Below are 16,012 nucleotides of genomic sequence, written 5' to 3'. Positions count from 1 at the left end.
CATAAGTGCAGTGACCTCTCATGAGGGGACCACAAACCCTGTGCTGACCATCCTGCACAATGGGCCCCCCAACCCTCAAGAGAAGCAACCGTAAGTGAGTGTGTCCTCTGTGTTCCAGGCACTGAAGGGAACCCCTTTTAGAGAGTAGGCTCTTCCGCACACCACTGAAAGGGGCAAACTAGGGACCTAGGAACTGAGAAGCAGGAATAAGGGCTGTGTCTGGTAGGATGAAAAAACCTTGAAAACTGATACTGGAGTTGCCACATGTGCCATCTAGTGAAAGGTACCACCACATTTGTAGGGGCCATGAGCTGCAATAAGCACTGTAGAAACAGGACAGATCTTTGACAGTTCTGAAACAGGGCCTTAACTGTAGTCGTGAGCAATTGGACCCGATCTCAGAAGGGAAATGCCCTCCTGGAAACAGAGTTGGAAACCACTCCAACAAATGTTGCTATTTGGGAGGGGACCAATCAGGACTTCTCAAAACTTAAGACCCAGGAAATAGCAAGTAGCTAGGATGACCTCCAACTGCTCCTGAGCCATCTGGGGGGAGGGACCCACCAGTAACCAATCATCCAAAAAAGGGAAACTGATATCCCCCTTGAATGAAGGAATGAAACCACCACTGCCACACATTTCATAAAAACCCTTGGAGCAGTAAAAGGTAAAGGTATCCCCTGTGCAAGCACCGAGTCATGTCTGACCCTTGGGGTGACGCCCTCTAGCGTTTTCATGGCAGACTCAATACGGGGTGGTTTGCCAGTGCCTTCCCCAGTCATGACCGTTTACCCCCCAGCAGCAAGCTGGGTACTCATTTTACCGACCTCGGAAGGATGGAAGGCTGAGTCAACCTTGAGCCGGCTGCTGGGATTGAACTCCCAGCCTCATGGGCAAAGCTTTCAGACGGCTGCCTTACCACTCTGCGCCACAAGAGCTCCTTGGAGCAGTAGCCAACCCAAATGAAAGGACTGAATATTGGAAAATGAAGGAAGCGTAGTGAAAACAAAGGAATCTCCTATGGTCAGGGTGTATAAGGTAAAGATATCCCCTGTGCAAACACCGGGTCATGTCTGACCCTTGGGGTGACACTCTCCAGCGTTTTCATGGCAAACTCAATACGGGGTGGTTTGCCAGTGCCTTCCCCAGTCATTACTGTTTACCCCCCAGCAAGCTGGGTGCTCATTTTACCGACCTCGGAAGGATGGAAGGCTGAGTCAACCTTGAGCCGGCTGCTGGGATTGAACTCCCAGCCTCATGGACAGACAGCTTCAAACAGCATTTCTGCTGCTCACCACTCTGCACCACAAGAGGCTCTCAGGGTGTATAGCAACGTGGAAGTACGCATTCTTAAGATCCAGGACAGCAAACCAACATCCCACAGAGACAAACTCTATAACTGAAGGCAGAGACACCGTATGGAATTTGGAAACCAGTGAACATTTATTCAAACACTTCAAATCTAAGATTGGTCTAAAACAGCATTGCAAAGCCTTGCTGTTGTTGATCTGCTTTAGAACTGCTAGGCTGGGACAGGTGGGGAAGAGCTCAGGGAATGCACTGTCTGCCTGTTTTTTTTTTAAATACCGAAGAACTCATCTATGGCCTGCGCAAACAGCATGCTGTGCTCAAACAGCAGATCTTCTATCGTGGCCCTGGTCTCAATGGGAAGGGAGGTATTATGGAGCCAAGAGTCGGCACCTTCACATTATGGAGGAGGCCACTGTACGTGTTGCGACCTCAAACTGCATGCCTCCCCGTGTTAATTGATTGCTTCGACACACCGATGGCTTTGGACTGGCTCAAGCAAGCAAGGCCTCTCAGTTCTTAAGGTAAGCTGTAGATGTACTTGGAGAGGTTCTCCCAAAGTAAGAGCTGGTACTCTCCATTAATGATTTGATAATTGGCAATGTGAAAACTGAGTGAGGATGAAGAATAACATCTTCTATCTAGTGCATCTAGACGCCTGCTCTCTTGATGAATAGCAGCCAAGTGATGCAATTACATATCCTCTATTATGACTGAGGATGCAGGGAGATTAATAGAGAGGTACTCTGAAGAGTCCTGTTTAACCCTGTACAAGTTCTCAAACTTCCTAGAAGTTGCAACAGCCGAGGATGGTTTGTTCCAAATCGGAAAACTCGTCATCCAATCCCTGGATGATTGGGAGATCTATGGACGGTGGCATGTTGGAATATAACTGGCTAAGAATTTTGTCTAGTTGGAGGTAGAGATGTTGAGTTCCAAAGCCTGGGCCTCCTCAAAAGCTGCTCGCCATGAAGGTGATGATCCTCACTCAGGGTCCCCAACTGTCTCATCAGGGGAAGACCATGCTTGGCTACTGATCACCTCAGTTCTCCTTCCTCCAACTTGTCAAGCCGAAGGTGAGATGCATGATGTGATAGAGGCTCCTACACATATCCATAGGGCATCTTTGGGCAGTCATCCTCAAAGGGTTGATCCCACTGGCCCAAGTACACAGGTGTGGGGGCAAAGGACGCCTGCCAAACAGTGTGCCTGGTGAGAGGTTTGCGCAGTTCATATTGAACTACAGGCAGCTTGTAATGGTTCTCCACACAAAAAGAAGCCTTGGCTGTTGGTCTGAAGAGCAGGGACAGCATGCACTGGAGCTGGGGCCAGAGATCGTGGTGGGCTCTCTGTCCTTTTCAGGGACTGGAATTGAGCTATGGCCCGTTGAGTGAGGTTTGTCCTTATGCTTGTTCTTTTTTGGTTTCTTGTCCAGGGGCTTGCCTGCAGATGCCTCCTTCATGGCCCTGGAAGAATGTGAAGGCTGAGAAGGTGCCTTAAGTGTAGCAGGCCACTTAGAAGGCTTTGGATCAGACACCAGAATGGGAGCTAGGGAACAGACTAAAGGACAGCCTGATTGTAGAGTCTGCTGAGAGATTGATGAGGTTGATTCTGGGGCAGATTTTGGCGGTCCGGAGGACAAAGCCTTTTCTCAAAAAGCTGCCTTTAGGCATGAACAGTGGTCTGACCAAGCTTTGGAGGCAAACTTTTGACAAACAGAGCAAGCCCCAACATTGTGTGCCTCCCCAAGACTGAGAAGGCATTTCACGTACTCATCAGTGTAAGGTGTTTTGACCCCATACCTAGAGCACTTTTTAAACATGGCCTTCGATGCCATTCTCCGAGGTGGCAAAAAACAAGGCTTCAAGCAGAGAAAACAACTCACAAAGTGTGCAACTGCGAGACATGTCTTCTTTTCACAGTGGCGAAAGAAGAACTGAGAGTTGGGGGTATGCTGCCTTCTGAATGTGTGAGGCTTCTGGCAGGAAACCGGGCACATGCGCTGTTTGGAGGGGGGAAGTGTCACCTAGAGAAGCTGATCACTGAAAAGTCTTCCGTGGCAGGCCTGCACTCATGCAGTCCTAACGTGGGGCTGAAGCAGAAGATGGATAATAAACTGTATTATCAGATTATAGAAAGCTTCTCTATACTGAGTTGGACCATTGGTCCATCTAGTCCTATGCAGTGGCATCTCTCAGGGTCTCAGGCAGAGTAAGGTCTTTCCCAGTACCAAGACATATGAAGAAAGGTTGGGGGAGCTTGGTCTGTTTAGCCTAGAGAGGAGACGACTGAGAGGGGATCTTATAACCATTTTCAAGTATTTAAAAGGGTGCCATATGGAGGATGGAGCAGAATTGTTCTTTCTTGCCCCACAGGGATGGACCAGAACGAATGGGATTAAATTAATTCAAAAGAAATTCCATCTAAACATCCGGAAGAAGTTCCTGACAGTTAGAGCGGTTTCTCAGTGGAACAGGCCTCCTCGGGAGGTGGTAGGTTCTCCATCTTTGGAAATTTTTAAACAGGGGCTAGATAGCCATCTGACGGAGAGGCTGATTCTGTGAAAGCAAAGGGGTGGCAGGTTACAGTAGATGAGCGATTGGGATGTGAGTATCCTGAATAGTGCAGGGGGTTTGACTAGATGACCCATGAGGTCCCTTCCAACTCTATTATTCTATGATTCTAGTACCCACTGCCTGAGATTCTTTAACAAGAGATGCCAGAAACTGAACTTAGGATCTTCTGCATGGAAAGCAGGAGCTATATAACCAAGCCTCAGCCTCACATGAAAGACTCAAACCTGCCCTAACAGGAATTGCCAGTTCATGAATACTAAACAGTTATTTGCAAGTATTGTGCTACAGCCTCAGTACTTACCAGTGAAGTCAAAGAAGTAGGAAATTCTGTTGGCAAGCATAGCACGTTGACAGCCAGTCATACTATATCCTATCAAATGTTCCGGGTCTAAGCTAAATGCTTCACCAGCTTCTGACCCACTCACACCAATCCACACACCTGTGTTGGTGCCCCTAAGAGCAGTTGGATTGAAACCTAAAAGGGTAAAAAGGAATTTCACAATATGAACTGGAGCGTAAAGAACTAAGCACTGTTATGCTTGGCCCCAAACAACACAAAATAAACAATTCAATGATACAATACAAAAAATAGGGCTGCAAAAATTTGGCCATGATTTAAAATGAAAAGGAGCACAGGGAGGTTCTTAGCCACTACTGCGTATAAGAAAATGCATGTGTGATCACATGACTCTACAGAACACAGGATGGCAAAGGGCTGAACATTAAGAGAGGAAGCTGTGACATCTCCAAAAAGGACAAACAAAAACATTGGTGTTCATTTTACTTATTTATCAAAATTATATCCTACTCCCTCTCCTCAAAAGGGTACTTGGGGCAGCTAACAATTTTTAAAATACACCAATAAAAGCAGTATAAAGATACAATAAATAATCTTTAAAATATAAAATGGTTAAAAGTCTACCCCCATTAAAATCTATCCACTATCAAGCAGGGTTGGATTTGTGGATGGTGAAGGCCCATCTGCCTGGTGGATCACAAGTACCCAAAGGCTGCCTGAAAAAGAGCAGCCTTGCAAGTCCTGGTGAACTTAGGGAGGTCCTGTAAAGCATGCACCTCTTTGGGCAGCTGGTTCCATAAGACAGGGGGCCACTCCTGAGAAGATTGTCACCCTTCTTGATACAAGGTGGATAGTTCATGGACCAAGGACCTTCAATAAATTCCAAGATGAAGATTGGAAAAGTCAGAGGATCATTCCAAGAGAGGCAGTCCCAAAGGCATGAGGGTCCCATGGTGTTTAGGGTTTTAAAGTAAGTACCAACACTTTGAATTGGCCATGGAAACTGATTGGGAGCCAGTGCAGCTGCCATAAAATAGGTGTTATACAGACAGATTCAATAAGATCAATAGCACCAACTCCCCTGCATCAAGGTGTAAATGGAGATCATCTTAAGCAACCAGAGGTAGATGGTGCAAAATCCTACACTATGCCATACTGTCCCCACAATGTAAAGATATCATCGATATGCATTACTCAAGTGCTGTCACAAACATATTGAAAGAAACATTTATTCAGACAGAGCACAGGACAATACCTAACTCCCTGGCTTGTGGATGGGATAGCCTTTTCTTCTAAACAAGCCAAGTGCTCCTGTCTACTTGCTGAATAGAAACTGTGAACTAATTACATCTAGTTTTTAAGATAAAATAACATGTTTCTGTTAAGGGACCTCTGGCACTTGCATGTAAGCATACACGTAAAATGTGCTAGCACATTTTTTGCTCCTTTGGGCTGAGGCCAGACTTGTTCCATCTTGACTTTTCAGATGACACATGCATCTTCCACTGAATGGAATACTGAATTTATCATTGCTTTCAGCTCCGTGCCCATACTTTCAATAGTACTGATAACCCTTTGTAAAGTGCTGTTTAAAACAAACATTTGAACAAGCATATGGTGTCTGATTTTTTTTAAAGCAATTTTTAATTTTTAAGCTGCAAAAAGTACTCTGGCAAGCATGGAGGAGGGGAGCATTTTGGAATGATACTCACCCAGCCAACCAGTGGTTGGCATAACCCCTCCTACGATAAATAGGCAAAGTTTGTTACCCCTAAGCTCAGTCCTCAAATGGAGGATGCATCCATGACAGCAGCACAAAAGGAGTGCTTTTCAAAGTAGTGATTCCTGTTAGCTTAACATCTAGACCTGGGTTTTCCCTATGTTCTTTACACACATGCTGCATTTCATCCCCCAATTTTCTTCCTAATGACTTGCAAAATAGTCCAGGATGTTAAACCTTGCAATATCAAATCCATAATACGTAAACTGTTTAACGTTTAACTGTTGGTGAATACCGTAAACAGACAAAGGCAAAATTCTGGCCTGTTTGCTTACCACTGTCCAAAATGGCTTCATAAGAGACTTCTAATAGCATCCGGAGTTGAGGGTCCATTGTGTGAGCTTGCTTTGGATGAACTCCAAAAAAAGAGGCATCAAATTTACTGATGTCCTTGAGCTTTCCATTTCTCCTCGGTAATCCATAAACTCCTGAATTTAAAAAAAAAGAAAACGGTCACATCTTCAACATATAATTAGGATCACATGATGGTTGTATGTATTCCTTGTGTCAGTGCTAACAGGACACATGGGCTACCCAAGTGACTGTGAAAATACAATGATGGTCCCGAACTAGGGATTGTAGCCTCCAGGTAAGAACTGGGCATTCCCAGAAATTATAGCTCATCTCCAGATGGATGTTTTGGAGGGTGGATTCTATGGCACTATACCCCACTGAGGAGCCTTTGCTCCCTAGGCTCTACCCCATTATCTCCAGGAATTGATACCCCTCTACACTCAACCACTAGGCACCTAGCAACCCTCACGAGAACAAGCAGTTTGAGAGAGTTGCCTATACCAAGTTACTGAAAGAAGAAAAGAGCCACACCAAATCCAACAAAGAAAACAGTAAAAAACCACAGGTGTTTGTAGGGAAAGGCTCTTTAGTATTTGTGAAACCCCATTCAGTTTAATACTTTCAGAAGGGAAAGTAACATTCTATGGAGAATCTGAAATGATATTCCGTTGAAGAAGCTTGATGCAAAATACATTGGGGTTCTACATACACCAAGTTAAAAAAGCAAAGTAGCAATTTATGGAACACCAATTGACCAAAGCTACATTCACTGTTTTTCAACAAAGGCAGTATCATACCCCTGCATCACCCCCACCTGTCCACTGGAGCAAGCACCACCTTCTGCCATCTATGAAGGCATTGAGGGCTCCTAGACAGGCCTCAGAAATTGGAGGGAAGGGGATCAGTAGTACCCTTAGTCCTTCTCCCAACTGAAGCTCTTGTCTCTCTTGCCTTGTCCCCTCCCTGGCCTACCCCCCAGAGCCTTCTTTTATCTTCCCCTGCACCATTCTCCTGCCCACCTCTCTTCTCCACTAGGCCACCTTTCCTGCCACTCAGCCAACCTGGCCTGCCACTGGCTGAACCTATGCAGGTCCAGCTGAGCCTCCTTTGCAGCTGCCTTCAAGCATGCCCTGGCTGCAACTGAGTTGGAAGAGTAGGTGGGGGAGATTTGGTGTTTGTTCAGCCCTCACTGGCCTGCTCCCAGAATGGGGTGGGGGCCAGCCTGTCTGCTCTGCAGGCCAGTTCTTGCCTCCTCCTCCTCCTCAGTCTCTTCCAGAATTTTTTAGATAATTGAAACAATTCAGAATCACTCAGCCTACCAGGTTTCCATCTCCGATCATCTTCGGTGACCATATCCACTCCATTGATCAAGTTCTCCCAAAACTCCAGCAAGTTTTCTGATTCTGGCAGTTTCCCTGCTATGCCTGCAATCACCACGTCCTCCATGTCTCGTCTCTAAATGAGAAGTGAAAGAAATGTAAAATAAAAATAACAAGAGTCGTACAAAAAATGATACTTCAACATATTAAAAAGAAATCAGGCATCACCAAGTATAGACTGTGGATTTAATTTCATAAACTTGTATTCTGCATTTCAGCATCCTAAGAAGACCACAGTGATAATGTTTTATGACTTGTTGGAAACCTGGGTCAGGCAGGGCGAAACAGTTGCCCTTAAAGAACTAGCCCCTGCTGCGTTTTCTGACCTTCATCAGTCTCTGATAGCGGAACAGGAACTAGTAGTGACAATCCTAAACCAAGAGGATTTCTCCTTCAGGGTTCTCTGCTCACTGTCAATCCCAGGAAATGAATGTGTTGGCCTCAGGTGGGGATCAATCGAAAGCATGGCCATCTGGCTGGTGTACCGCATGCCCAATATACTTCCAGATTCCCTGCTAGCCCTGCTAGAGCTGGTGGTGGCCTGGATGCTACAGTCCCCTAGCCCAGTGGTCCTCAACCTTTTTATCACCGGGGACCTGGTAACGCTTGACAATTTTACTGAGGCCCGGGGGGGGGCGGGTCGTCCTCTCCTTTCGACCACTGCCCTAACGCTCTCTGACTCTGGTTGCTATGGTAACGTTTAAGCATCCCTTCAAAATAAGATACAGATACGCCACAAAAGCGACAGTCATATCCTGAAGTTCAGGATCTTATCCCATGAAACAGTTAAATAGGAAACAACAACAACAAAAACTGCAGGGACACCGAAGTATTGAACACCTAACATGCTCCTTTTCACATCAATTACTTTTTTCATGTGGAATTGAGCTCACTCATTCATGCCTATGGAATCCTGTCATTGAATGTGACAAAACGCTGGAATAAAGTTAGGAAGTTTTGGGGTTTGCTTTTAAAAACACAGACATTCACTTTCTGTCCCCACTCCCCCAAACTGGCTCTGTGACATGCAGAAATTCAACAAGTGACACTTGAACTTTAGCCACTCAAGGGGAGCAACCAGCACGGGTTTAATTCCTGTCAGTCAAGGCTAAGTCAGGGAAGAGCCCTCCTGGAGTGGTTCAAAATTCGCAAGTGTTCTGAGGCAGGTTAGTTTGTCTTGTATGATGGCCATGCCCTGTGCCGGCGCAAAGTGGAGAGTTGGTTCCCCCCGCCTTGTCCTTGCCAGATCCCTGGCAGCTCTCACTGCACATGTGGCAACCAAGTTTTCTTCCATGCCCAAGATCTCCAATCCCTCTCCTGCCAGCAGGACAGTTGCATCAAGCCCCCAGGGCCGCTCCTCCCAGCTGTGCAGCACAGGGCAGACTCATGGCAAGCAGCAGCCCCTGGCAGTACCGGCCCCACCCGCCCTGAGCAGCCAGCAGCTCTCCGGTAGAGGGGAGGGGGGACTAGACTTCCCTGCTGGGGATCTGGGGTGGGCGTGAAGAACACAGCCGCGGAGCAAAGCGTGTCTCCCGCTCCAGAGAGGGGGAGGCGGATGCCTCTAGTGCCATGTTCACCCCGCCCTTCCAGCAGCAGCAGCAGCAGCAACAGCACCAGCCACTTCTGAGACCACCTCCTCTCTCCTGTGGCCCAGTATCAACTGATCTATGGACTGGTACCGGTCCCCGGATCCGGGGTTGGGGATTACTGCCTCTTTGCGCAGCTGGTTCCACAAGACAGGGGGCCACTCCTGAGAAGATTGTCTTGACACAAGGTGGATAGTTCATGGACTATGGGGGTTGGGGATCACTGCCCTAGACTATTCATTCTGGGGAACTTTAACGTCCATGCTGACCTGCCGTCCTCTTCGGTCTCTCATAGAGAAAGGGCAACAAAACAAAAGCTGATTTGCTATCAGCTGTGAGGCATTTGTGAGTCATTTTGCAAACAAAAATCTCAACACTCTGCTGTGACCTCCCTCTAATCTTAGGCACAGAAAGTGAACTAGAGGTCCCTTGGCCGTCATTGGAGATGAATATTGAGTCACTTCTGATGACTTATGCTGACTGAAGTTGACAGGATGCTTACAGCACCAAGACCAACAACATGCCCACTAGACCCCTGCCCATCATGGCTTCTAAAAACACCAGACACAAGAATAAGGGGCCCCATCCGGGAGATATTCAACCTTTGTCTCACAATGGGAGAGTTCCTGGAGGGTCTAAAAGAGGCAGTGGTAGGCCCACTATTGAAAAAAAACATCTCTGGACCCGTAAGAGCCTGACAACTATTTACCCATCTCGCACTTAGCATTTCTGGGGAAAATGGTGGAAAGGGCAGCCACGGACCAGATTTTGGCATTCCTGGAAGAAGCCACAGTCTTACACCCATCTCAGTCATGTTTCTGGCCTGGCTGTGGGGTAGAGACAGCACTAGTCGCCCTAACGGACAACCTCTGCTGTAAGCTTGACCAAGGTGGGTCAGTGCTACTGGTACTACTAGATCTTTCAGCAGCCTTCGACACAGTCGACCATGAGTTTCTAGCTCACTGTCTCACCGACACCGGAATATGAGAGACAGCCCTTCAATGGCTGATCTCCTTTCTCCGGGATCATGGACAGAGGGTAGCAACTGAAGAGAGATCATCAAGCCTCCGACAACTCTCCAATCCTATTTAATATCTTCATGTGCCCTTTTGCTCAACTGGTACAGAAGTTCAGGCTGGGATGTCATCAATATGCTGACAATACCCAGCTCTTTGTCCTGATGGATGATGGCCCTGACTCTCCCACAAAAGCATTAGCCAGCTGCTTGGAAGCGGTGATGAAATGGTCTGAAGCTCAATCCTTCAAAGAAGGAGGTCCTATGGCTAGGCAGGAAGGGAATGCAGGGAAGTGCACCTGCCCAACCTGGATGGTGTGCAGCTATCAGTGGCTCACTCTCCTAGGAATCTGGGCATGATCCTGGATGCTTCCCTCTTAAATGGAAGTTCAGATCATCCATCCTCCAACAGCTGCAGTGGGTACCAGTTGAATTCCGGATCAGACTAAAGGTTCTGGTAATCATCTTCAAGGCCATACGCAGTTAGGGCCCAATGTACTTGAGGGACCGCCTTTCTGCTTATATCCCTCAAACAGCATTGCATTCTGCCATCTCAATCTGACTCATGATTCCTGGCCCCAAAGAAGCCCGATCTCAACCAGAGTCTTCTCTGTCCTGGCCCTCATATGGTGGAATGAGCTCCCAGAAGAGATTAGGGCTCTAATGGAATTAAAACAGTTCTGCAGGGCCTGCAAAAGGGAGCGCGCCCACCAGGCATTGGTTGAGGTTGACCAGCAACACCTTCTGGGCTCCCTGAACCTCCCTCTCAGGATTCCATGCACTTGACTCGGACAACCATAGACTTGTCTGATTATTATTCTGTTAAATTGTTATATTGTTATTATCATTACCATTTTTGTTACTTGATTTATTCAATATATAAAACTGAGTTTGATGTACAGTTACTTCATGTTCCAGCCTCAAGGGAGGGTAGTATATAAATGTAATAAAATCATAAAAGCCTTGCACCTCCTGACCCCCCTCATGGGGGGTTTTCCACAGGGCCTGCCGAGCACACCTGCCTCCTCTGCAAGGTGGCGGGTGTGCTTGGTGGGCCCCGGGGAAGCCACAGACTTGCTGGCGGGGTGGGGGGGCAGGGAACGGGCTTTGAACCTAGTCTATAAATAAAACAAATGAGGTCATCACAACACCAGTTCTTTATGAGGGTTTATAATAATTCATGCATCAACAAGTCCATGGATTAAGATTTCAGTGCTCAAAGGTAACTGAGAAAATAAAAGCAAGGAACCAAAGTTTCTGAAGAACTACAGGTCCAATATCATGATACACTGTGGTTTGCTTAAGTCAGATTTTTGCAATCATTTCTGGTTATTCTGGTACATATCAACCCTGACTCATGTGTAAACCATTGTTCTTCCCGGCTAGGACACAAAAATGAGGCAAACTGCCATTTTCCCTTTATCTGTGGAGTGGTACTTCTAAACAAACATCACAACTAAAGTACACGCTTTCAAATCAGCTACAAACTGAAATCCCAGTTCAATGCCGACCGGCCATTCAGATGTCATGACCACCCAGGGTTTGATCAAACTACTGTTTAAACACTATGGTTTATTGTAATGTCTGAACACGGCCTGAGGAAGGTATGATTAATGCCCCTTGATTCTATATCATAATCCTTGAAAATGAGCAGTTTCATACTGAAAGAAATTGTGTGCCATCACTTCTAATGGCCTAACAGTTAAGAGTGCTTGATTAGACCCAGAGAAAGAGTGGCTCACATCCCTACTCCACCTTGAAGCGCATATAGAGCCCCTGGACCGTGGTTCTCAACCTTGGGGTCGCAACCCATATTGAGGTCGCCCGGCTCCTTCCTCAGGGTTGCCAGGTTGGTGGCCGCTGCCGCAGTGGTGGCGGGTGACAGTGGCAGGCAGAGGTGGGTGGTGGCAGCAGGCGGGCAGACACCAGGCAGTGCAGCCACAGCAGCTCCTTGCCAGGAGAGTGTCTCTGCACAGCAGGGTTCCAGGCACGAGTAGACAGCAGCGGCATGGGGCTGCCAAGGCTGCTCTCAAAGCGCACCAACAGGCTCTGTTTCTCGATGGTGAGCGTGACCAAGAAGGAAGAGCCACCACTGCCCGAGTCCTCCTGTGGGGGCTTCTGCTGGCGCCCACCCACCTCCTGAGGGCCCGACGAGGGCGCTTCGCTTTCCCCTAGCTGCCACCTCCACGCCACCTTGAAAATTATTGTGTACGTGCACACGCACTCGCCCCCGTCGCTAGGGTCGTAGCGTTACGGCGGTTGAGAACTGTTGCCTTGGATAGTCACTTTCTCTCAGCCTAGCATATCTCACAGGGTCACTGTGAGGATACAGTATGTGTGAGCATAGGCGTTTATGTACTAGTGTTTCCCTGCACTTTTTCAGTGCATGTCCCACTGGTTTCTTCATTCTGCATTTCCCCTCACTTTCACTGCACAAGTCAGTTCGATTTTTTGCCATTCTATATTGATTTTCCTCTTTTCAGTGCTTATTGCTTTTCAGTGGTTGTTTCCCTGGGTTTTCTGGGAATGCTTTTGTGGTGGTTTCCCCCCTTGCTTCGCTTTCCATCTGAAATTAAATCCAATTGCATCAGATTTAGCACTCCTGTCCTTTTTTTGCCACTCCATCACCCACACTGAGGTTGTTCCGCCCACTGCCATTCTTCCTCCCTTCTTTGGTAATTAAGTATTGTTGCATATCTATTATTTTTAACATATAAATGGGATTAGTCTATCAATACTACTCTTTTTTGTTGAACTTGAATCACTGGGGAGGTAAATTAGTGACAGGGAAAGAGAATTTACAAGATCTCAGGAGGAGACAGTGTGTTCAGCTGGGAAGTACTTCTTGCTTCAAGCAGGGAGGCTTGGAGGTTTGAAACTCTCCTCCTGCCCCTGGGGCAGAGTTAGTGAGAGAGAGAGAGTGCTAGTGCAGAGGCCAGGTTGAGCAGGGTTGGGCAGGACGAGCCCCTCCTCCTGATACTGATCCTGCAGAAAGTCCTGGAAAGAGAGCTCCCTTCCCTGCTGGGAGATCAGGGTGCTTGGTGTATCCAGAAGCTCCTTCTCATGGCTGCTGAGCCTTCCTAAGCCTGAATGGCATCTGGAGGTTGGCTGAGAGCAATCACTGCTATGGCCAAGCCCACTTCCTGTGCTGCTGGCGTCAGCTCCTTGGCACTTCTGTGAGTCAGTGACCCAGCATGTGTTGTACTGGCAGTGTCCCCCTCCCAGCACGCGACTAACTGACCAACTTTGCATGCTGGGAAGAGGCGCCACCAATGCAACACACATCGGGTTGCTGGCTTGTAGCAGCAGCACAAGGGAGCTGAAGCCAGCAACACAAGATGTGTGCTCAGCAGCAGTGGCGATTACTCTCTGCCTATCTCCATTCCCCTTTCCGCAGCTCGCAGCCAGATGCTATGCCTTGGGGAGGCTCAGCAGCTGTGAAGAGGAGCTTTTGGACATGCCAAGTACCCCGATCCCACAGCAGGAATGGAAGAGAGCCAGCTTGGTGGTTAGGAGTGTGGACTTCTCATCTGGCAAGCCGGGTTGGATTCCACGCTCCCCCACATGCAGCCAGCTTGGGCTCACCATAGCACTGATAAAGCTGTTCTGACTGAGCAGTGATATCCTGGCTCTCTCAGCCTCACCTACCTCACAGAGTGTCTGCTGTGGGGAGAGGAAAAGGAAGTTAATTGTAGGCCACTTTAAGACTCCTTCGGGTAGAGAAAAGTGGCATATAAGAACCAGCTCTTCTTCTTCTTCTGAGACTCAACACAGGATCAGCTGCAGGGGGGGAGGAGGGGGGCATCTTGCCCAACCCTGCACTGCTCAACCTGGCCCCTGCCCCTGCTCTCTTACTCTGACTCACCAGCTTGCTCTGTCCCAAAAGCTAAAGGAGAGTTGAGAACTTCCTAGCCCCCCTGCTTGAAGCAAAACACCTGGTATCTCCTTTTGAAGGCACGCATCTTTAAAACTCTAAACAGCACACACACACAAGCAATGTTTAAAACTTTCCCTGCCACCAATTTTTCTTCAGTGATCTACGTTCAGTGAAAAAGAGTAGTATTGCTAGATTCATTACTCTTCTTAAAAAAAAATTGACAAGACAGAAAAAGCGAAACTTGTACACAGAAGAACCACTAATGTTCTGCTAAAATGGCTACCAGAAAGTATATGCAGCATGAAGAATCTCTACTTCCTATTTCAACAAATATACCCATTGTGAAATTAACCAATAAAGATAGACCAACCATGCTGCGCAAAAAAAGAAGGAAAAACAAAAAAAAGAAATTTTAGTCCTGGTAACACTATCCAATTTTTCTTAATAGTATGCAGAACATATACTCTGTGATTCCTAAGAGAAAATCAGAGGGGGAAAAACATGCAAATGTCAAGTACAGGATTCGAAGTAAAGCTGTACGAACTCCAATTCAGCGACAATCAAATGTAAATTGTATGTGCAGAACAGGTCTACAATATATACTACTCTGAGCTCCTTGCAAGACGGATGTGATAAAAATATAATAAGCAAAACATGTCCTAAAATAGTTCAATTATCTGAGAAAGTCAGCATATATATATAGTATAAATCATATACAGGTTCACAGAAAATGCTGTACAGGACAACACTTAAGAAACAGAACAGTCATTATTGCAATGGAGACATGCCTATTTTAGACAACTGCTTCTTCACATCTTCCAGTCCTAGTAACCATTCTTCTTCTACTCAATATCATTCTCATTCTACTTCCTGTTTCTCCATCCTAGATTCCATTTCACTTCATGCAAAAAATATTCAAATGCTTTAAAGCCATATATAATTATGCATACAAAACATGTTGCAAAGTCATATATATTTTGCAATATTTGCCAATTGCAGAGAAATAGAATTTCTTCCATGCAGATTCTGGATTTAAAACATAAATAAAACAACTTTTGAAATGAACAATATAATTTTGATTTATTTATGTTTCAATTTCTATACCGCCACTCTCAACTACAGTCCTTGTGGGGGTTTACAAAATATAAAATTAATGAAACCACAAAACAACCCATAAAACCCCATAACAAACAATTGCAATAAGATATCTTCTCTAATTTTTCCAATCTCAGTTCTGCTGTTCCAGCCTTAGGATCTACGCAGGTGGTCATAGATGATATAAACCCGGGGGATCTGATCATAAAACATATAATAGGGTGAGACCAACAGTTAGTAACTCCGGTCCATCTCCCCCCCCCCCCCAGGCTCAACCAAATGCCTGGCGGAAGAGTTTTATGCCTGAATTAAAAAGGAAATCAGTTAAACTTGTACTTGTTAGGAACTCTCATCAATTAGATCTTCAATAGAAGCTTATTTGCACTGACTACACATTAGATTTCAGAAATGAAGAAATCTTGTATTCGCAGGAATGAACTATAGCAGTGGATGTGGAGATGAGGGAGGATCAGCTTGTCCTTTTAGGAGAAATAAATTTTCCATGTTTTTCCAGTGAGATAGCAATAATAATTAAAATGAGAATGGTGTGCACTTTGAGATAGTGGGTATAGAACAGCAAACACCAAGTCTTTGTAAGGAGAAGTCTTTGTAAGAATCAGCCCAATTCGTTACAGTGGGTGAGTTTTGGCTTATATATTCACCCAATTTTTCATAGGATTTTTTTTCTGAATATTTTTATGGAATCCAAGTATGCTGCCATTTATCAACAGAAAAACTCCCATAGGTTTTAAAGGAACAGGGCAATTTAGGACAGGCAACAGTATTTTGAGACTCAAAAACTAT

At 46.2% G+C, this 16,012-nt stretch overlaps 1 protein-coding gene across 1 annotated transcript in view; it reads right to left on the bottom strand.

Annotated features, from left to right (window-relative positions):
* The window catches only part of FASN (fatty acid synthase), a 77,510-nt gene that overhangs the window by 50,022 nt on the left and 11,476 nt on the right, over positions 1 to 16,012 (bottom strand). The window contains exons 2-4 of the mRNA XM_077328025.1: positions 7,576 to 7,711; positions 6,238 to 6,390; positions 4,186 to 4,359 (exon numbers count right to left, since the gene is read on the bottom strand). Coding sequence (XP_077184140.1) covers positions 4,186 to 4,359; positions 6,238 to 6,390; positions 7,576 to 7,702 — 454 coding nt within the window. The 5' untranslated portion in view covers positions 7,703 to 7,711. The remainder of the gene's footprint in view (positions 1 to 4,185; positions 4,360 to 6,237; positions 6,391 to 7,575; positions 7,712 to 16,012) is intronic.

Source organism: Paroedura picta, chromosome 3 (assembly GCF_049243985.1).
Source record: "Paroedura picta isolate Pp20150507F chromosome 3, Ppicta_v3.0, whole genome shotgun sequence".
NCBI classification, from domain to species: Eukaryota; Metazoa; Chordata; class Lepidosauria; order Squamata; family Gekkonidae; genus Paroedura; species Paroedura picta.
This window is presented reverse-complemented; position numbering and strand designations above follow the sequence as displayed.